The sequence below is a fragment of the Marmota marmota genome, unplaced genomic scaffold (assembly GCF_001458135.2).
Source record: "Marmota marmota marmota unplaced genomic scaffold, marMar, whole genome shotgun sequence".
Classification (NCBI taxonomy): domain Eukaryota; kingdom Metazoa; phylum Chordata; class Mammalia; order Rodentia; family Sciuridae; genus Marmota; species Marmota marmota.
In genome coordinates this window covers 30,588,506-30,611,510 of record NW_025999932.1, presented here as the reverse complement: position 1 = coordinate 30,611,510, position 23,005 = coordinate 30,588,506, and the positions used below count along the sequence as shown (strand labels likewise).

Sequence of the window (23,005 nt, the reverse complement as noted above, 5' to 3'; positions counted from 1 at the left end):
GGGCTTGCTGGCACTCACACCCACCCAGAGAGACTCTGTGCACCACTACCAGGTGGTGTATGTTTCAGGTTCCAATTTTGAATTGTTCTGCATCTGCCTGCAGCTCTCAGTGCCTGGCACATGGTGGGCATTTGATGAAAATGTAACCAGCAGCATGCCCATGGATGGGCCCCATTACGGCCATTCAGTTTGGTTTTTAACATAATGCCAAAAGGCTGGTCAAATATCCAGAATATTGCACAATCCCCAGGATGTCTTGTCAATTGTGAGGACAGTGTCTTGAGGTAATTCAAGGTCACCTTCACATGTTCCAGAGCTCTGCTTTCTGAATTAAAATCTCCATGGACACATCTGTAGGCATTATTGTGCCATGTGGATGGTCCTGGGGTTTCTGATCATACCTTCTGCATTATTAATTCTGTTCTTGGCTATTCATCTTTAAATTTTTGCCAATATGCCCCTGTATGTGACTTTTCTTCTCCTTTTTTTTTTTTTTTTTGCAGTGTTATAGTTATATGTAGTCGTTTGGTTCATCTCAATAAATTTGAACATGCATGGAATTGGATTTTATTTCATGTCCCTCCACTTTTCCCTCCCCTTCTCCCTTCTCTCATTCTACTTCCTCTGCTCTACTGATCTTCTTTTCGCTCATCTATTTATTTATTTTTATTGGTTCTTTCTAATTATATATGAAGGTTAAATTCCTTGTGGTATATTTATATATGCACATAACATGATATTTAAAAATTCATTTCTCATTTCCTCCCCTTTTCCAGCCCTCCTCTCTTGCTCTCAGTCTCCTTCTACTTTACTGATTTTTCTTAGATCTTTATGATATGACTCCCTCTCCTTCTATCCTTTATTTTGCTCCAGATTCCACATGAGAGAAAACATTTGACCTTGATTTTCTGATACTTTTTTTTTTTTACGTAGCATTATGTTCCCATTTCCATCTATTTACCAGTAAATGCCATAATTTCATTCTTCTTTGTGGCTAAATTAAACTCTATTGTTTAAGAATTCTTAATCTCTTCATCTGTTGGTGGGCATCTGAGTTGATTATAGTTTGGCTGTTGTGAATTGTGCTGCTATACACATTGAGATGGCTCTATCCCTATAGAATACTGAGTTTAGTTCTCTTGGATAACATTTCTCAAAAGAAGAAAAACAAATGGTCAGCAACTATATGATAAAATGTTCAACGTCTCTAGCAATTAGGGAAATCTAGCAAAACTCCACTAAGATTTTATCTAGCTCCAGTTAGAAGGACAATTTTCAAGAACACAAACAGTAATAAATGCTGGTGAGGATGTGAGCAGAAAGGTGCACTCAAACATTGCTGGTGGGACTGCAGATTAACTAGTTACAACCACTCTGGAAAGCAGTATGGAGATTCCTCGAAAAACTAGAAATGGATCCACCATATGATCCTTCTTATTCTTTAAGAAATGAAATCTCCTGGCAAGGCTACCTGGGTGGGCCAAAATGGCCACCGTGGCCCAAATGACTGTTGGGGATCTGGGTAAGTGTGGTAATGCCCTAGTTTATTTTTCCCTGCTTTTGGCTATGAGGAAAAGCAGAGGAAACCACAAATACTAAAATCTAAAGACAGAATTTCCCTTTTCCCTCTTTTTTCCTCCACCTCCTTCATGAAATTCTTCCTCTTCTTTTTGCCCCAGTTCAATTCAATTCATGGGGCTTTTTCTCTTTGTCCTATCTCCTATTCAAGTCTTTCATTCTTTTTTTATTAAACAATATGAACTATTTTATTCAACAGCGTGGATAAGGAAAAGAAACATGTTTTGAACTTAGAAAATGAAAAATTGCATGGACTTCAAAGATGAAGTCATCAGCATTGGATTGGGAATTGAGAGTCCTTGGTTACTAAAACATAAAATGGTTAAAAATGCACAATGGAAAAGTTAATAAACTATAGTTTTAAACTGCTATACTTAAAAAGAATACCACGTTCAAAAGGCTAGCGTGTTTCGACAACTACCTACAAAGATAAATATTTATAACATAATAGACTAAGGGATAAAATTTTAATGTAGAACACATTCTTATGAACCAATTAGAAAAAAAGAACATCTCAACTACAAATGCACAAAGAACATGAATAAGTAATTGCAAAAAATAAGAAATACGAATGGCTAATATGCATGTGGGAAAAAATGTACAATATTACTGGCAATCAAACCAATTCAGATTTCAAGCAATGAAGGTTTATATTTGTTTAAAAATTCACACACACACACACACACACACAAATTTTCTTTAGAAAGATAACACCTAACATCAGTGAGGAGTCAGGCAAGTGGTCATTCATGCTGTAGTGAAAGTATGATTTGGATCAAGTACTTTCTGGAGGTAATTTGTAAAGAGCTTTTTAAAAGTGCTTCTCTTTCAGCCCACCGAACCTACAGCATTCAGCAGATGTTTTTGAGCACCTATAATGTGCCCTTCGTTTCTAGTTACAAATATCAGGGAACCAAATCTATCCTAAGGAAATAATCAATTAACTGCCCATTCATATATAAAGAGTGTTACTGAGTAATTATGATAGTAAATATTGTAAGAAGGTTAAATGTCCAATGGTAGCAATTTGGTTAATTATGGTACCCCAGGCAATGAAATGCTTGGCAGTCATTAAATGACAGAGTGACAGAGTTCACAAGATATTGTAATATGAAAAAGGGCTGGTGAGAGATGAATGTGTACAGATTAATTCCAATATTGTTTAAATATACAAATGAGTAGGAAATTTTCTCATGGTTTGTATACTCCCCTTCTGCAAAAGAGTATTACTCAATTATGGAGTATTTGGAGTGTTTTCTAAAATATCCTTGGTATTTTTCAATCTATAGTGAACATCGATTAACATTATAAGCTAATAAATATTTTTAATTATTAAGTGATTTCTTGAGAATAAGATGCCTGGATTTATACAGCAAAGTTTATCAGTGAGTCGTACTAAGAGAGAAATACAAAGTTCTTTGCTATTCAGGATACTTAGCATTGAATTTGGTGAACACAAACACCAAGGATTGAAATCTAATGAAAGTAGTTGTTTCTTGTCCTCAGTCCAAGATGATTTTATAGACGTAAAAGTTAGCTCTGTAGCAGTGTCATGGGGAGACACAGGTGCACATGATTCCTTTAGCAGAACAACAGCACCTGTTCTCCAGTGCTACCTCTATGAGCAACTGTGCTGTTACCCTCACACGGTAAAGACCCACCATGATCCTATGAGAAACCCCCCCCCAGAACAGTAAACTTGGACCCATCATGTAGGGTAGAAGCTTCGATCACATTTCTTAGTTTATGAGATTTTGCTTTCTTCTAAAAATTTTCTCAGAAAAAAAGTAAATAATTTATTCTACAAATGATACACATACACAGACAGCTCAAAGGTGGGTGGAGAGAAACCCAATGAAAGCACCCCTTTTTCAGCCTATTATTTCCAGTGAATCCATAATCTTGTTATACAGAGAGTAAGCAAGAGGTTTGAAGTATTATGGACTTCCATGTCTAAGAAGTCCACCTTGTTCTTACTGGTTGTTTTCCTGGTTCCATTGGCATGGCCAAGCACTGGGCTGGCAGGAGGTATGACTGAGAGTGGCCGTATATTTCTACATCCAAGCTTATTGTGTATTTCAAGATGGCACGTGTGTGGTGACCCAATCCTGATGTGCGGTTGTTGTTCTTTCCCCAGAATGTCGTGTGGTGAAGTCCACTTCTTACACCAAAATAGCTTCATCATCCCGCAGGAGCACCACCAAGAGCCCAGGACCTTCCCGGCGCAGCAAATCCCCTGCCTCCACCAGCTCAGGTAAAGTAGCAGAGGAGACTGCAAGCAATTGCCTTATTTCGGATGCATGAGGAGCAGAGGGTGTGTGAAGCCAGAGCGTGAGGTTTTTAAGACGGTGTGGATTCCGGTTTATAATTTTAGAACATGTTAGAGCGGCTGAACAGATTTACCAGAGTCTAGCATGTTGGCTGTAAGGAAAAAAAACATTGAGCTTGGAAAAATGTACTCAGTGAGACTCAGGAAACCCAGATTTACCCACAAATGAAAGTACACCACCGATTTTTATCATTTCAACCACAGAAGCTAATCTTTCAGAGTCTAGAAATTTCTGTTATGGCATTTATTCTGCTTGGAGGGCTGGCTTATGAAGGGTTTCCAATTTTTCTTTGCTGAACCTGTGTGTAACACACTTTTGACCGTGGTCTCAGTTTTCTTTCATGACTGTGGAGCTAAAAGCACCTAAAATGGGAGAGTGGAGCAGGGACCAACACTGTAGTGACCCTGGCTGGCGGTCTGGCTGTGGGCCAGGTGTGGTGTTAAGAGTGGGCCTGTGCACAGAATGAGCATCTCAGGCCTGCCTTCACCTTCTTAGGTCTTACAACTGATGTGAATCCATTAAAAGGCGTTGTGTTTTGGTCTCAAGTTTAAGGTCTGTTTCACTGTGGAAGGGAGTTATTTATTAAATGATTTGAATTGTTGAATGGGAATTATTAGATGATGCAGACCACAAAGTGGTTATTATCTGATTTCATGAGAGCTAAGAAAGCTCTTAAAATATCTACAAAGATATTTAGGGCTTACGTGGAGTCCTTCCTTTACTCAACAGCATAGCCCAGGGAGAGAGTGTAAAAAGCTCTAGCTGGGGCTGCATAGGAAGGAACTCCTAATAGACTGGACAGCTAGACCACCCTGCCCAGTTGGGTTCTCTAAGAGTCACCTTCCCCTTGGAGCTTTTCCTAATCCTGCTGTTTTCTATCAGTTCTCCAAAGACCACTTTCTCCACTGACACTCACTCCAAGGATAGCAATGATGGGTGACCACTGGCCCCTTCCCACCACATGGCCTACATCATAGCTAGCCAGGGAAGAAGTCTCAGAATGTGACTGGCACTTGAGATGCATTGTGTTTGCCACTGAGTTTAGAGGTGAGCAGAGAACTTCATGACATAACTCATCTTGGCTGAATGGAACCCTAAAATAAGTCCTTATTAAGGGAAAGGTAGTAAGACTCAAATTTTAGAGTTCATGAGAGTCACTTGGGAGCTGGGTAAAATTTGTCATCCTGACCCCCTGCTCCCTCATGAACGTGTGCTTTAGCAAGTCTCAAGGTAATTCTGATGCATGGACCACATTTCAAGAAACAGTGGTTCTCAGTCTAGAAGCATCACTACCACCTAAACACGGGTCAGCCATGCCAGGCCTTGATCCCTTCAGCAGACCTGCTTGAATCGGAAACTCTGGAGCTGGCCATCAGGATGTTTGGGTTTCCAAAGCTCTCCAAGGTGATTCTGATGCTTGCCCAAATTTGAGAGCCACTAGATTATGAGTAACAGAAAGGAAATAAATACAGAAATTCATTTAATTCTGGGTAACCCAGGGGAAAAGATATGGCATGCTCATCTTAACTCATTGGCCTTGCAGAAATGACTTAATTTCTATATTTCCACTTATCTCTAAGTAGCCATGTCTATCACTAGCCCCTGTCACTCAACAGCAGAGCTCTAGATACTCTGAAGTATAGACCAATAGAGCAATGAGCAGAGGAGAGCATCAAATGTTGACTTCTTCCACCTCCTTACAATGGCCTGAGAATTAGACACCAACTAGAAGAGGAATTCTGTCTGAAAACCATCCCTTCCCTAGCATTTTGGGAAAAGTCCCTCCTTTCAAGAGAGATACCCTAAACACACTCCACAAAATGACAGCGTGCTTCTAGGATTGCTGTATGTTACTCCCCTGGAAGTCTTATCAGGCCCATGGACTGACTGACAAGTTCAAAATGAGGCTTTCATCAAAGAAATTCTTTATTTTTTATTCTAACCAAACCTGGATATGGGATGAATCTTATGGAGCAGTAAAGGAGAAAGAGGTCACAAGCCTAAACAGACTATTGCCACAAAAATTTTAGTTATTTAGTGCAATCATGAGCGAAGGTGAAGAAGAAAGAGCTCCCACACATACTGAAATGTCATCCATACTATTAAAAATAATTACCATTGGACTGGAGGGTAGCTCAGTGATGGAGTGCTTACCTTGCACGCACAGGCCCTGGGTTCAATCCCCAACACTGCAAATTAAAAAAAAAAAAATCAAAATTAAAAGACAAAATTAATCCCCAATTCAAACTACCTTAGACTTTGACAGATTTTTACTTAATCTTTCTACTCTCCTTCTTCACAGCATTAATCCTAATAACAAATTTCAGAAGGAGGGACATCTGATAATGAGAGCGATGAGCCTAATTCTTATGTCTTTACCTTATAGATATTTCAAGATAATCATTATGAACTATATCTCTTAATTATTGTTTTTATTGCTAACAATTATAGGAATTTGATACTGCTGGGACATGTTTTTCCTTTTCCTTTTTTGTTTGTTTTGGTCTCTATAAGTCAAAAAAGGGATGGTGGGCCATGTTATGCACATGTTGAAGAATAAATTCACAAATCAAATCTTAAAAGATAATTATGAACACAGGCAATAATTTCAACTTAGAATTAACAGATAACATAGTTACCATTTGGCATCTCTAGATTTATATTCACTTACCAAAAATAATCGTGCAAACTCAAAAAACAGGTAGGCAAATATAATTAAATGTAATTTGTATCTGTTACTGCCAACATTTGTAATTATTTCTCTTGGAAGCATAAGGTAGGTAGACACATTACTTCAAAATCAGCAGGGTGCTTTGCACAAATATTTCCATTTTCTATTGTTTGCTTGAAGTCCTTTTCAACTCTAGTTAAAACCTAGTTGATTTAACCAGCATTAATTTGGAATTTGTGATAGGTAAGCCAGGCCAGGTATTATTCCCATAAAGAAAATGAAATCCAAATCCATTTTTAAATCAATGTGTTCTTTAAAATTAGCTTTTAGTTAAAAAAAATTATATGGTACCAAAGGTGATTTGTTTAATGGGAGCCTTTTATGTACATGAAATTTTCAATTTCCTGCATTTTGACTTAGAAGAGATGACACACAGCCATTTTCTGGTTACAATATGCAGTTATTTCCAGCTCTTAATAAGCAAAGATTATCCCTTTATTCTGACTTGCTTTCAAGTATTACCACCTTCCTCTGGATGACTCTAATCTGCAGAGGGTTAACAGAGCAGCCAGTTTCCAGTCACTAATGGGTGAACTATGCCAATGACCTCATGACCACTCCATTTCTGGGGAATCTGAGCCCAGAGTTTAGGAATTCTAGTGGTGCTGCCATTCTCATGGGGGCAAGCACAGCTGCAGTATGTCAGGGAAGCCCTCCTTTGGGCTCCTGCACTGCTCTGGCCCAGGCCTCCCATTCCTACTCACCTGTGTGACTTGAAACCAGGAGAAAGGGCACTAAATTATGTCTATATTAATTGCGTCAGTTTTCTTAAAATAACCAGTTTGGTGCTTTTCATAAATCATAGGGACTAGAATGTGAATGATTTTATTTTATTTTTAAATTTTTTTATTTTTAATTGTAGTTGGACACAATACCTTTTATTTATTTATTTATTTTTGTGTGGTGCTGAGGATCGAACCCAGGGCCTCGCACATGCTTGGTAGTGCTTTACCACTAAGCCACAACCCCAGCCAGTGAATGATTTTATTTTAATATCTGAGAAATATTGATATTACCCCATACTCAGTTACCACTATGAATCTGGCTTTTGAACATTAAATAGTCTTTGTTTTTTTTTCTCCTTAAACATTAATCTAAAATTAGAAATAATTTCTACTTCAGTTTTTTAAATTTTAACTTCCAAAATGCATCTTCCTACATTATTTAGAAATTGGGGCATATTAAAAAGTTAACGTTTGGAGCTGGGGCTGTAGTTCAGTGGTAGAGTGCTTGCCTCATACATGTGAAGTACTGGGTTCAATCCTCAGCACTACATAAAAGTAAATTAATAAACAAAGATCTTGTGTCCATTTACAACTAAAAATATATTTTTTTTTAAAAGTTAACATTTGCTCAATGTTAGGGTCATGCTCCTGTTAACAATCATATGGTGTGTTAGCTATTAGATTTCTGTTACTATAACAAAATACCTGAGATAATCAACTGAAAGGGGGAAAGGTTTATTTTGGCTCACAATTTTGGAGATTTCAGTTCATGATTGGTTGACCTCATTTCTTCTGGACCTGTGGCAAGGCAGTATCTCATGATGGGAGTGCATGCCAGAGGAAGCTGCTTACCTCATGGCAGCCAGGAAGCAAATAAAGAGAGAGAGAGAGAGAGATCAGTATCCTGCAATCCTCTTTGAGTATGCCTCCAGTGACCTGACTTCCTCCCACTAGGCCCCTCCTAAAGGCTCTGTCACCTCCCAATAGCACCATAGGCTGGGGACCAAGCCTTCCTCATGTGGGCCTTCAAGGGACACTTGTCTGAACCATAGCATATGGTTAATTTAGATTTAAATGAAACAGCAGAGTGTACACAGGACTTTAATCCCTTTGATCTTTTGTGATCCTCCCAGCCATCTCTCAACAAATGTGACAAGCTATTGTGATTTGTGTGTAGAAATTAGGAAGCAGAGGCAGGGCTGAGTCCAGAGCTCTGGCCAGTCAGACTTGAGCAGCAGCACAAGGCTGGTACCTGGGGCTCATGGCACTCTAGCTACAAGCTGGCCGTCTTTGATACCTGCATCTTTGCTCCACTTATAGGAGTTTTAATTGCCAGGATATAGCTACTCTAGTATCTTATTTTGAATTGGTAACATCATACCTTAATTGGTAACATAATACCTTACCACAGAAGCCTAAATATTAGTCTTCTAGTACCAGCTTCCCAGAAAGGTGAATGATTTGCCCCAACTTTGTCAGTGGTGGACAGAAACTTGCCTTTGTAGGTCAGCATTAGAACAAGAACAAGAATCCTCTATAAATCTTCCTTCTATCCTTACCCATTTCTCTTCTCAGGACTCAAAGAAGTTAAAAGTGATTTATTCATGTAAGGTGTTCATTTACACATTCATAAATTTCAGTCACAGGCTTGCTGGCATGGAGCATTTGCTAGGCGCTAATGTTGTAGAGATGAAAGGAAGGAGCTCCTACTCTCAAGAAGCACAGAGGTCAAGGCCCCCCAAATAATTTGTAGATAACATAACTCACATAGCTGTTGAATTATTATTAGTCTCTATTACAGAAGGGGCCAAAAGAATGAAAATGGAACTAGAAGAAAGAGAAACCAGAAACTTTAACAACACCCAAAAGAATATCAAACCCCCAGGACTGGGACTTGGAATACAGAATCACTGAGAAACTGGAAAAATGGTTTTTAGTTACTTCTTAAAGAAACAAGAATATATAAGAGCATCATAAAGCATGTTTAATATGGGTTAACTCTTTAAACATGTGTTTTCTTGAAACACAGACATCTTATAAAATACGTAATTTAAAAGTAAATTATTTAAAGCAAATGCCTTTACCTGTATAGAAAAGTTATAACAAAATATCTCCAAAAATAACAATAGAATATGCACTAATTTGATTTCAATAAAGACCAACAAAGTTTGAATTTTGTTTTACATTGTTTTCTTCATGTGAAAAGTATAAGAAAACCATGTGTCCCTGTCTTGAAGTTTTATTGCTTCAGTCCTCCTTAAAACTTACATATTTCAAAATTTTGACCTTTTCTTGGATCTTTTAGAACTTGGGGAATTTTGCTTTGTTTTGTTTTGGAGTTTTATTGTGTTTCGATACATTGCCAACTTCTCATAGAATAATGTTTTATTCAGCCTTTTTCATTGCTGTGACTAAAAGATCTGGCAAGAATAATTATAGAAGTGGAAAACTTTATTTGGGGGCTCACAGTTTCAGAGGTCTCAATCCATAGACAATAGGTTCCATTCCTCAGGGCCTGAGGTGAGGCAGAACAACATGGTGGAAGAGTGTGATGGAGGGAAGCAGCTCACATGATGATCAGGAAACAAAGAGAGACTCTACTCACTAGATGCAAAATGTATTCCCCAAAAGCATGCCCCTAATGGCCCACCTCCTCCAGCCACACCCTACCTGCCTTTAGCTACCACTCAGTTAATCCCATCAGGGTATCAGTACACTGATTGGGTTAAGCCTGTCTTAACCCAATAATTTCTCCTCTAAACCTTCTATTTTCTCACATGTGAGCTTTTGGGAGTCATCTCGCACTCAAACCATAACAAATGACATCCTCAATCTAAAATATCAATCTATAGAAATAGTAGCAAGCATAATCAAACCCTCCATGCTGTCTTGCACCCATCAATTTGAGCATGAACTAATGCACTTTCTTTCCCTTCAGAAGCACATAGTCTAATGCACAGTTGCTTTCTGTATCTGCAGATTCTATATCTATTAACTCCACAACTTCATATGAATATCAAAGATATTCATGAAAAAAATATTGTGTCAGTGCTGATCATGGAGAGACATTTTTTCCTGTCACGATTCCCTAAATAATACAGTATAACAACTCTTTCTATAGTATTTACATTATATTAGGTGTTATAAGTAGTCTAGAGATAATTGAAAGAATATCTAGGATGACAAAGTAGTCTTGAGAGATACTCATAGCAACAATCATTGATTTTTTCAGTACACACTGAGAACCCACCATGGATCATCAATGCTGGGTACTGGGAATGCAAGAGTGAGCATATGGAAGAGAGAAAAACTGGATACCCTTAGTGAACTTATACCACTGAAACCCCATTCCATACTCCCCAGGCATGCAACTTTTTGTATGTGACTCAGGAAATTCTTAAGTCTTTTTATTTATGCTATTCAAATTTTACTTTTTTATGGTTATATAAAATATTTTATGCAACATATGCAGATAAGATAAGAATCAAAGCTAGGGAAGTGAAGAGAATTTTAATCAGCTCACTAGTCCAATTTGTCAAATTCTTTTGATTTCTATGCAATGCCTTCAAAGGCAGATTGCTAGTTATTAATCTTTAGTTCAGTCTTTTCCTTTAGTGCAGATATTTCAGGTTTATTTGTTCCATGGAGGATCTCTTCTGCTTTGAGGCTCCAAAGGAATCGTTGAAAACAATATACACCAAGAAAATCAAGAGGCTGGTGATTCATCTCTTGAATTTGGGGAATTTCTTGCTGCATATAGAACCCATCCCTTTGTCCATTGTCTGTCTTTTCACTCATCAGCTCCCCCTAGTACTGACCCCAGAAAGATACTCAAATATACTCTTCAAAGCTTTGAACCATTATCTTGACTTACTGTTTACTTGGGAACAGCAGCCTACATCAGCCTCTTTTATAACTCCCTACTGTTGATGCCCCAGGTTAATTAGACATTTCCCAAGTGTCTGCCGTGTTTCAGGCCTGTATTAGGCCCCAAGGATACAGAGATAATTAAACCACAGTCCTTGCCTTTAAAGTTGCTTGTATTCTAATTGGGAGACAAACATATACAGCACTTTCTGTAATTGTGTGGTAAATGACATGAAAGCCCAGAGAAAGAAAGGGTTCAATCTCATTAATAGGGTAAAAAAAAAAAAAAAACTTCTAAGAGACAAGGACTTATACATTGGTACGAGAAGAATTGTGTCAGAATAAGAAGGGCCAGGATGACACTCCCTTTTTGAGATAAGGCACAAACCCATGAAAATATATGACATATTAGGGAACAGTTATTAATCCAATAAAATAAATAATAGAATTCTAGGAAAGGGCTGAAGAACATGGTGATAGTCCATTTGCTTGTCCGAGTGCACAGGGCTGTGAAGGCATATTAGGAGGTGAAAGGGGATTTTTATCAAGAGCTTGATAAATCACAGTTGAGTTTTAGGAACAATGGCACCATATTAGAAAGGATGGTTCCCTATGAGGGATCAGGATAACTCTAGGAGGCTCCAGCAGTCATCCTGGAAAGAAGTTATCAGGACAGAATTGAAACAGCCCCATTAGGAATGGGAGAGACTTCAAAAGGGAAATGAAACCAGAAATCTAACTGGTTGTGAAGCCAGAGGAAGAGAGGAATCAGGAATGAGGAGCAGGTTTAGGTTTGTCCAGTGAAGAAGGGAGGTAGGGAATGAACCCCATTTTAGACATGGGGAGTGTGAGATGCTTTGGAAAGGTCAGTAGGCAACTAGCAATAAGGAACTGTGTTGAAGCTGACAAGGTCTATTTGGGAGATGCTGGCAGATAGGAGTGATTTCAATAACAGAAATGTAAGATTCCTTCCTCTCCCCCATTGAGAGATTTGTGAAGATGAAAATGGAACCCTGAGGAACACGTGCAATTCTCAGAGCAGATCAGGGGAGGAGACCAGAGGACATGGAGTAGAGTATCAGAGTCAAAGAGGCAAAGTCAAGATGGAGGTGGATGGATGTGGTGGATGCTGAGAAGTAAAGTAGCATCTGAAAGAAGGTCATAGGATTTGGCTGGACCCCACTGGATGCCTGGGAAGGAGCTATTTCAGTGGTCATGGGGCCTTGTCTGGGAATGCTCTCCATGGGGCCATTACAGGGCTGCCCCAAGGCTGACTTCCAGCTTCACTGGAATAGGCTCTGTCCAGCAGCTACTGGTGGGGTAGAGCATCAGAGAGGCTTCCCACTCAGTCCTGACTCTCACCACCCCAGCCACTGGTGCCCATGGTTGCCCAATTCCCTTGTAATAACTACAGCTGGTCCTTGGATCCCCTCTGATAGGGGTTCAAACATTCCTTCATTTTATACCTAACAACTCTAGATGATCGTATTTTATTGAGTTAAACTTTTTTTCCTTTTTACTGTAAAATAATCTTTAATTCCTTCTCTCCTCCTTTCCACATTCAGTTCGTCTGGGGCCCTTTGCAACGCTTTCTCTTACTCCCTTTCCACCTGGGCGGCCTCCCTATTGTTCTAGGACTCCTCTGCTTCTCACAGGCTACAGACACTATCTACCCGCTGACCTCCTTGCCTTCGTTCTTTGCTTCTTACATCTGCTTGGCACACCAGTGTCCCACTTCCTGCCTTTACTCATTGTCAGGCAGTCCAAATTCCTGTCTCAGGTGAAGGACCATCTTTGATTTGAACAAATCAGCCCTTTCCAGCCACATCTCTTTCTTCTCCATCCTAGAAACTAATGTGTTTTCCCCAGGTAACTTTTGGACTTTTCCACATTTTTATTCCTGACATACAATGTCTTCCTCTGTCACTTCTGATGTCAAAAACCAATGCATCACCAGGTACAGTGGGGCACACCTGTAATCCCAGCGGCTCAGGAGGCTGAGACAGGAGGATCATGGGTTCAAAGCCAGCCTCAGCAAAAGCAAGACTCTAAGCAATTCAGTGAGACCCTGTCTCTAAATAAAAATACACTATAAGCCTGGGGATGTGGCTCAGTGGTCAAGTGCTCCTGAGTTCAATCCCTTGTACCTCACCCACCCACCAAAACAACAACAACAACAACAATGTACCTGTTGTGGTTTGAATATAAAGTGTCCTCCAAAATCTCCTGTGTTAACACAGGAATGTTCAGAAGTGGAATGATTAGATCATACTGGGTAGTAACTTTTGGCAAGTGGTCGGGGGGCTGGAGGAAGTCAGCCTCTGGTGGGGGGGTGCCTTTGGAGTTTAGCTTTCTTTGGTGTCTAGCTTTCTCTCTGTTTCCTGGCTGTCATGAACCAAGCCGGTTTTCTCTGTTATGCACTTCTGCTGTGCTGTTCTGCCTCACCTCTTGCCCAGAGGGGTAAACTGGCTAACTAGACTGAACCTCAGAAACTGTGAGCCCCAAATAAACTTTTCCTCCTGTAAGTTGTCCTGGTCATGTATTTTGATCACAATGATGAAAATCTGACTAACACAATACCCAACTCTGCCCGACTGATCTAAGCAAAATGTCCCCTGGTCATCTTATCTCACCGTTGAGAGTCTTCTCTAGCTCTGCAGTTGGTTGGGCTCCCAGTCAGCAGGTGACATGTTGCACCACCCTACCAGATAGCAAAGTCTCAAAGCAGGAGTTCTTTGTATGTTCTATGACACCTGTGAGTTCCAACTGGTAAATGTTGACGGTGTGAATGAACTAAGAAATACTAGAAGCTGATGAGCTTGCCTAGATTTTCTGAGGTTTAAGGAACTTTCTCTAAGTACTTATTTAAAAAATTCAGAGTCATGTCCCTTTCTTCCTCTCCTCTGTTTCTTCCTCTCCCTTATCCCCATTATTCTCAGCAGATAGTCCCTTTGGAAAAAAATCAAAGCTCTACGTACCTGTACGAGGTGAGCACATGAGAAGCTAGAATTAGGAAAGAACACCTTTTTTCTTACTCTGTTAAATGGTCATCTCTTATCTCTTTGTATGTGTGTCCACATGTCTTTCCTTTCTTCTTTCTTTCATTTTTTTTCTCAATAATGTGAGAAGCACTGGACAAGGGTTGGGAAAAGAGAATCTACAGCATTGACAGGATTAGGAAGTGAGGGCCAGTCTCAGGCTGGAAGCCAGAACTCCCTAGCGATGTACCTCCCCAAACCACAGACATACACATATATATATGAACACATTCCCTCCCTTCAACCCAACAAATGCAGGACAGAAATAAATGAGCCTCTCTGTGTGCTAAAAGAAGACAGGGAAATGGCAAGGTAGATTTCATGTCCAAAAAGTTACTCACTGTTGCAATAAAATAAAAAAAGAAGAGGAGGAAAAGAAATGCCAGAATTTTGTGGTATAGCAAAAATGTTGAAGTTTATATATGCTTGAAAGAATATAAAAATGATCTGGCCTGAAGAGTAAAAGACATTATAGAGAAGAAAAAGAAAACAAGACAAAAAAAAAAAAAAAAAAAAAAAAACACCCAATAACCATTGAAGATTGTCACTCTGAAGCTTATTTTGACTTCAAAATCACTATTTTGTCATAAAATAAAACTCCCTATTAAGAAATTAATTTTTAAATATCTTCTTCATAAAGTAACACATTATCATCATTAAACATTTCAGAAATGTAGGAATATCAACTATACATAGTTCTACCATTTAATATATATTTTCTAGGTTTTTCAATGTGTGCTTTTTGCTTTCTTTTGACTTTGCTAAGATATTGATAAAATCATCAGAATAGGTTTTGTTTGATAACAGGACAAAATTATAAATACAAATACTTGGTAAAATCTTTTTATAAAGAAAAGTAGTAAGGATCAAATGGAGTTATATAGACATTGTTTCTTATACCACAACCATATTTAAATGCAGGAAAAGCCGCGCAGAAAACATTTCAGGTGTTCAGTCCTAGCAGTCTTCCTTTTTCTAGAGAGCAAGGAGGGGCCTTGTAGCAGGTGGTAGCAGTGTGTATGAGTTGGTTTCCTGTCTGGAGTTTCTCCCAGCAGAGTTCATTACTGCTTTATAGAAAGTAGTGATGTATAAATTATCCTTTTGTCCTCTCTTCATGTCCATATTTGATAATAGCTTTGAGATCTGTGCATCCAAAGAAAGAAAGGACAGATCAAAAGTTCATCAACTCTCTGATTTGGGTACAAAGAACCAACTCCGGTTGTTTAAGCTCTGATCTTTTATTTCAATAGATTTTGTATTTTAAAATAGTCACGTGTGTGTCTATTCCCCCTCCCCTCTTCTCCCCAGAGAGAACTAGATGTCCTTACTTACTTCCTATAGACACTTAGTGTTTTAGGAAAGTCCCATTTCAGCAGAAGTTTGATTTTTTCCCATGAAGTCTCATTTTATTCCTGGTGATATACATACTCTCATGTTTGGTGACTCTAGACCAATCCATACAGTTTCTGTGTGTTTTATTTTTGAATCCACTCTATTTAGCACAGTGTCTGGATATGGCAAGAACACAATTTAAAAAGTGCTCACCTTTCAATTAAATTGTCTTGCTTAGAAATTTCTCTAATTTCAGGACCAGTCTGAGACCTTGCAGTTGGTGTCTGAGTCTTAAGAGTACAACTATAAAGAAAATAAACCCTTTAAGTTCAAAGAGGGGTTTGCTCAATATAACAGACACATATGTCTAAAGTCATTTAAAAGGAATCATGGATTAGTCAAGGATCAGCCAAGTATTTTCAAATTCTATAATGTTTTGGTAACTTTCATATTCAATTATGAGCTTCCTGGAGAACAGGACCAACGAGAGTCTAGCGTGTACTTAGTGTACACTCTGTGTACTAATGGGTTGATACAGAACCCTGACTTTGTAGCTTCAATTAGTAAAAAAAAAAAAAGAGTAGGATCAGCTGTCTGAAATTATGGAGAAAGAAGTGAATCCAGACACTTCATGAGTGGTATTATTTAACAATGTGCTATCACCAATACATAATTATCCCTCCTCATCAACAGGGATACATTCCAAGATATTCCATGGATTCCTGACACCTAAGAGAGTACCAAACCCTATATATACTACATTTTTCCTGTACATACCTCCTTTGATAAAGTTTAGTTTATGAGTTAGTAAGAGATTAACAACAATAACTAATGATAAATGCAACAGTTACAACAATGCACTGTAATGAGAGATATTTAAAACTATGACTGGTTTATTTCTAGAGTTTTCTACTTACTAATATTTTCAGATATCAGTTAACCTCGGGTTACTGAAACTGTGGACAGTAAAAACACAGATAAGGAGAGACTACTGTGTACTGTTCGATCCCTGATAGACGTAGGTGACAGCTGAGTTGAAAGAAAGTGTCATGGATATGGGCCGGTAAGAGTCCTGTGCTCAGATTTCTTCCACAGCCCTTTGGGGCCCAGTTATGTAAGTGACCATCATGGTATCTGCTAATAATCCATCCTAAAGTTTAGCACTTTTCATTCAAGAGGTAACAAGCAAAGCAAGGGAATTCAGGATTGAAGGAAAATGTACCCAGACCGATCTGAGTGAAGGAAACCAAAACTGGGCATAAGGCAGTGGTGAATTCTTTATTAATTCCAAATTCAGTGAATTCAGATTGAAATAATTCATTCTTAGACTTGGCTATTTAAGAATAACCACATGAAGCTGAAAATTTTCCCCATTCAAGGTAAAGAATTGTTTAATAAGGGCCTCTGGAAAATAATGCCAATTGAATTTTAATAAGTACAAATGAATAAGTAACAAAGCCCTTCTCACTGGCACTCAGGGACTTGTGGTGTCACAGAATAAAAAGCAAATAAACTCAATACAGGCGTCAAAATTACTTATAAAAGTATTCTAGCAAAGATTCAACAAGAAGGAGTGTAATACCTTCTGGGTGTCAAGAGCCATTTTAAGAGGTGGCTAATGCTTTTGGGCTTAGAAAGAGTCTGAAAAGACCTCCGACATTAAGAGGACAGACTGTCCCCACTTTCAGGCAGGTCATGTTGTAAAACGTAAATGATGTGTTTGGCATTTGGGTTTCATTTTTCCAGACTGATGGTAATAGAAGAAAAAGCACTGGACCCAGTGTCTTTAAAGCAAGGAGGTGGGTCCAAGGACCCCAGTGAGGGAGAGGGCTTGAGGTGCCCACTCTGCAGGTGGGGTGGAAGTTCTGTATGCCTGAGGTGCTAGGACCAGACTGGTTGCTCCTGGGACAAGTGCTAAGGCTTTTGAATGAGACATAAGTGAGGCTCAGCTCTAGCTCTGCTGCCTTTCAGTGGCTTGTCTTTGAGCAAGTCACTTCTTTGAAAGTCAGTTTCTTCCTCTAAAACAGGAAAAGCAACACAGACCAGTGTGACAGACTTGAGATCACGTGAGGACCTTCAGTTCAGTGTGTCCCAACTCTCTCTTATCCTTTGGAACTTGTTCCCTTTAATCTTCAACCAATCCTTTGGCAAATACTGTAGTTCTATAGTTTTTAACCTCTTAAATATCTCTGCAACATTTCCATTTACTTCCACCCCCACTGTCTACCCTGAGCCAAATCTCACCACCATCTCTGGCCATAGAACCTTAATGTGTCCTGCTTTCCCCCACCTTGACATTCTCATAAGGACTAGCCTGTGCCCAGTATTGTTCCCCTCTCTGCCATTCTTGGCAGGCCAAGAGCTCTTGAGAGCTCTTTAAAATGCAAACCTGATCCCTCTGCTCCTACTTAAAATCATTCAATAACTTCTCTTTGCCCTTTGGATAAAAACCAAACTCCTTCACCTGAATTTTAATGCTTTGCACTTCCTGCAGCCTCTGTCTCTTCCTCCATCCTCATTCAACACTTTTCTCTGTCCAACTTCACCTACCTGTTGTGGCTAATTTATTCAGGTCACTTCCATGAATAACACTTGTCTCCTGGGCTTGAGATGCATTTCCCTCATTGTGCCCTCTGCAAAATCACCTGGCTAACTCCCTTACCCACTGCCCTCTCCAAGGTCAACCTTGACTCCTTTGGTTGTAGACCTTCCTGATTTGAACCTGTTAGAATTCCAATAGCAACACCCAGGACTTCCCCCTTCAAAATGCTGCATTGTAATGAATAGTTTAGTTCTCTGATTTTCCCCTGGGGTAGAAGGCTGGTGCAGCTAGTGAAGGTGTAGTTTTGGATTATTTAGGTTAGATTTTGGCCTCTATCCCCCATTTGTTTGTCAAATTGATCATCATTTTTATGACTCTATTTTCTCATCAGTGAAATGGAGAGAAATAATTATGTCAACCTCAGAGTCTGTGAGATTTAATTGAGATAATATGTATACACTTAAATGCATAAATGTATGTGCATTTATAAAGAGATTTAAGTGTATTGACTGATACATACAAAATAAGTTTTCAATAAACTGAGATACATATTTAATGGGTACTTACTAGGTACAAATATATTGTTATTGTTTTGCTTTTTTTTTTTTTTTGGTACTGGGGATTGAACTCAGGGACATCCCCAGTCCTATTTTGTACTTTATTTAGAGACACGGTCTCACTAAGTTGCTTAATGCCTCGCAGTTGCTGAGGCTGGCTTTGAACTTGGAATTCTCCTGTCTCAGCCTCTCAAGCCACTGGGATTAAGTGTCTGGGCCACCGCCCCCAGCTTGTTTTGCATTCTTAAAGTGAGAAGTTTATGCCTAGGACTGTTTTCCTCTTTTTCTTCATTTCCCATTCAACTTGGTAAGATTAGAGACCCCAGAGTGAAAAGTGTTAATACAGGGTTCACTTCCTATTTGTTCATTTTCCAGTTCAGTCTGAGTATTCTTTAGGTATTGCATAAAGATATAAAGTGGACTAGAAGTGGGCATAGAATATATTACATGTATACAGCACATTCCTGGTCAATCAGCAGTGTATCTCTTCCCATGCTGGTAGTAGATTTTTGCCTCTGTACCATTCTGTTGTCCTTGTCATTACTGAGCCACTGGCTGGGAAGTCCAATGTGTTGAGTCTCAAGCAGGAAGCTCATTCAGCAAAGAAAATTCTGTAGTATACAAGTAAATTAAAGCATTCTCAGCTTCCCATTTCACTCTGAAAAAAAAGAAAGAAAGAAAACCCACAGATTTTGTTTTTTAAGAAGGAGTCACCAAATACATTTCAAAGACAAAACTGCAAATTAGTGCTGCATGAGGTACTTGACATTCTTTTTATTGGTGCAGAATAATTAGACATGCATAGAACATACCGTGTGTGACATTTTTTTAAGGTCTTGGGAGGAGATGAAAACAAGGAGCTTCCCACTTTCATGGGCCGTTAAGTTTTTGTGAAAACATGGTTTAGGAAAAATCAATAAACACTGTACCTTGCCAGTGAATTTTGTGAGGGTGTCCTTATTACCTAGTAGTTGCCAGGCTTTAAAAGAGTTATTGTCATTTTGATTCTCAGATGAGTCACTGGGGCTCTTGCCCCCAGAGCACTTTATTATGATTCAGTGCAAAGGACTGGGAAGGCTGGGGCTTCCGGGAGTGAGTGTGTCGGTGGGGGTAGCAGTGGCTCCGCGTTGGCATGAGGCTTAATTGACACCTTTGATGTAGACTAAGACAGAACCCGCACCTCCCACTGCTGCTCGGAAGACGTCAGCCTTACGCAGAAAAGGCATCTGCTGATGAATCCTGCATCTCATTCAGCTGCTCGGGGCGCAGCCTTAGCCACTGCCTACCCTGAGCCTTAACTAATCCAACCGCGTCCCTACTTCCGCTGGTGCTTGGCTTAGTGCTGAGAGGAGATCTTGCCTCTTGCCATTGTCAGGTCAAACACTGTGTCCATGTTAGAACTCATTGAAGGTAAGTGGAATGCACTGTCGCTCTCCCTCCTGGAAAGTGTCTGTTGTACACCTCCAGAGTGTTATGTGTCTCCTGCCTGGTTCTACCTTACTCAGTGTGGACTGTAATGTCATTTTTACAGGTAAAATAGAGGCAACTTTATGTGTCTTGATAAAAAAAAAAAATCTGTCTCTAGGTGTTTTCTCTGTTCTTAGAGGCAATGCTGCTTAGAGAAAAGAATTGCTTTTTTGAGTTCTGTGGGTTTATCTCAGTTTAATGACAATAGTGTATTCTAATTCTCAAACGTTGAGAATGAGGCACAATTCCAGTGATTTGAACCTGCTAGAGAACAGCTTTAATTTTCAATGGCAGCACAGACAAACTGTGAGGAGTTCTTCAGTGTCTGTGGCCAATTACTTTGTACTGTTTAAAGCAAGGCCACCAGAATCAGGCTGGTGGATGAATAGGGAACACATGGACACAGGAACTTCCAGAAGTGATTAAGTAAGTAATTGTTTAAAAACAAACAACAACAACAAAAATACCCACAGTGATCTGAGGATGTACCTTGTGAGCTGTGCTAACATTTGCTCCTACTGGGTTAGCATGGGGCATCTAAAGAAAAGGAGGAATCTCACTGAAAATGTCTTAACCTCATTTTTAAATTCTCTGTTGGCACAGATAAAGCTATTATTAATACTTTCATCAGAAGTTGTAAAAAGTACATTTTAAAAATTATTATGTAACCTGCGGCTCTATTAAACGCAGGATTCACAAAATAGTGACTTTCTGAAGACAGTTATCCCTCTAAGGCTTTTCTCCATGATACAGATAAATGAATATCTAAATTTTAGCAGATGTCCCTCTCTGTTTGTTTCTCTGAAAAGATGAATTGTCATGAAAATTATTTAACATGCCATTTTTCTCTCTGTGTGATTCTTTGTACTTCTAGTTAATGGAACCCCTGGTAGTCAGCTCTCTACTCCTCGATCGGGCAAGTCGCCAAGCCCATCACCCACCAGTCCAGGAAGCCTGCGGAAGCAGAGGGTAAGGAAACAAGCAAGCTATCTGTTTAAGTTCTGTCTGAGCCTTGATGCAAGAAACCAATAGTGCTGCTAGGGAATAACCACGCCAGGGCAGGGGGTGACAATACTGGGTCACTGACCATTGCTATGGTGTAGTGAGAACTCTGGGCTTTTAATTTCTCCATCATCTTGGTCCAGATCTTAACTCTAAAGAGAATGTACATTGGCTGCTTCACTTTTAAATACGTTCCTCTTTTTTTTTTCTTTTTTTGTTTTAAATGCACAGACTTTATAAGCACTAGTTTTTAAGCTTCCTTAATGGTAATGAATTTTATTAGATAGCATCACTGATTACCAGCCCCTTCAGGAAAAGGAAGAGTGCTGTTTTGGGATGGAGGGGAGTTGCTGTGTGACTTAGAGTGGTGTTCCAGAGCAGCCAGGAGCTCCTGGGATAGGGGGTGGGTACATAGGCTAAATGGTTTTGTGAATGAAACCCATATTGAGCTCATGCTCTCTCATCTCTACTTGTATTTATTTTGAGCCTCTTGTGTAATAAGAGAGAAATTGGCTGAGCTTGGAGAACAAAGTGAAAAAGTTGCAAAACAGTGTTAGTTTCTGCATGTTAAGGAACAGAGTAAGAGTTAGCTCTCCATTCTGGGTGGAAGAACTACTGTTCTGTCCCCTCACAGCCTGTCCTATTTGACCTTTCCAGTAACACCAAGACAAGAATAAGAAAATTGGAGAGGGGGATTGGGGAAGGTTCAAGGAAGGAAATAGAAGGCTCTCATGGTTTTGATTTCAAAATTAAGGTCAGGGGAGGGCGTGCCCTTAGGAGAGTTTATTATGATGATAGTCACCAAATGTTTTAATAAGCTAGGTTTCTCACGGCTATTGCACTCAAATACTGGATTCTTGAATTTGGTTTCTTTTGTTATGTTTTTTTAAAGTGACACTTCTTGATTCCATAAATTTAAGCTTCACCCCAAATGGAAGCCCCTCTCTTCAAGTCTCCTGCCCAGATTGGGTCTTAAGGCTGACAGAACTACTGGCCATCTCAACAGAGGGGAGAAGGGGGACTTGGTCAGTTCCTAGTCCCACTGGAGCCTGTAGCACCAGGTGTCAGGCTTTATTATCTTTCTTCACTGATTCACCTGGCATGAGGCTGAACTTGTTTAGATTGTTGGATGAAGCTTCTATATGGGCATTATAAAGTCCAGAATCATTAACAAATAATCAAAGAAGAATTGGCCAATTTTGTATAATCTCCTAAAGCCCTACCCATGAGTGAAGAAAGAGCCTGTGTGGCCATTCTTTTCATGTAAATGTCACCCAGTAAGGCTCTAATCTTATAGGGATTGTATTAGATACAGCACATTAAGGATCCTCTTTCAGAAAAGTTTCCCACCCTGTCTCTAACTAAATGGAGGCTTTGGAGAGTACACCTAGCACAGAAATCCCCCTTTATTCTTTGATCCAATTAAATTCAGATTCCAGATTTATTGATGAAGCTCATGTTTAGTTGTTGATGTTGATATCAAATTAAGAGTGATTGAGAATCCCTGCTACAGATGCAAACTGTTTGTTGATAGTGAAGACCCCTCCATCTTGGGAAGGAAAGCTTTGCTCAGATGTCCTTTGTTGGCAGAATGAAGTTAAAACGTGCATCTTTGCCCTCTGTAGTCTCCGCTCCACTGGATTTGTCCAACTGAGGCAGAAAATTTCCATCTGGCTGTGTAGTCATTGGCTTATATAATGAACATTTTTAGCACTTGGGAAATGATTATAAGGTGTGGTTCTCTGACAGATCCTTCATTTTGCCATTTAAACTACCAGGACAAGCATCATCCTTGAGAGAGAGGAGAAAGAGATCCCATTTGAGGTTTTTTTTTTG

At 39.4% G+C, this 23,005-nt stretch overlaps 1 protein-coding gene across 5 annotated transcripts in view; it reads left to right on the top strand.

Annotated features, from left to right (window-relative positions):
* Dclk1 (doublecortin like kinase 1) overlaps positions 1–23,005 on the top strand; it is a 327,730-nt gene that overhangs the window by 225,901 nt on the left and 78,824 nt on the right. For 3 of the 5 annotated variants that reach the window (XM_048800837.1, XM_048800838.1, XM_048800840.1), the window contains exons 4-5: positions 3,716–3,832; positions 21,042–21,136. In XM_048800837.1, the coding sequence (XP_048656794.1) occupies positions 3,716–3,832; positions 21,042–21,136 (212 nt within the window). Of the gene's footprint in view, positions 1–3,715; positions 3,833–19,747; positions 20,111–21,041; positions 21,137–23,005 lie in introns of those variants that run through there. The other 2 variants (XM_015484208.2, XM_048800839.1) reach the window with 1 other exon arrangement.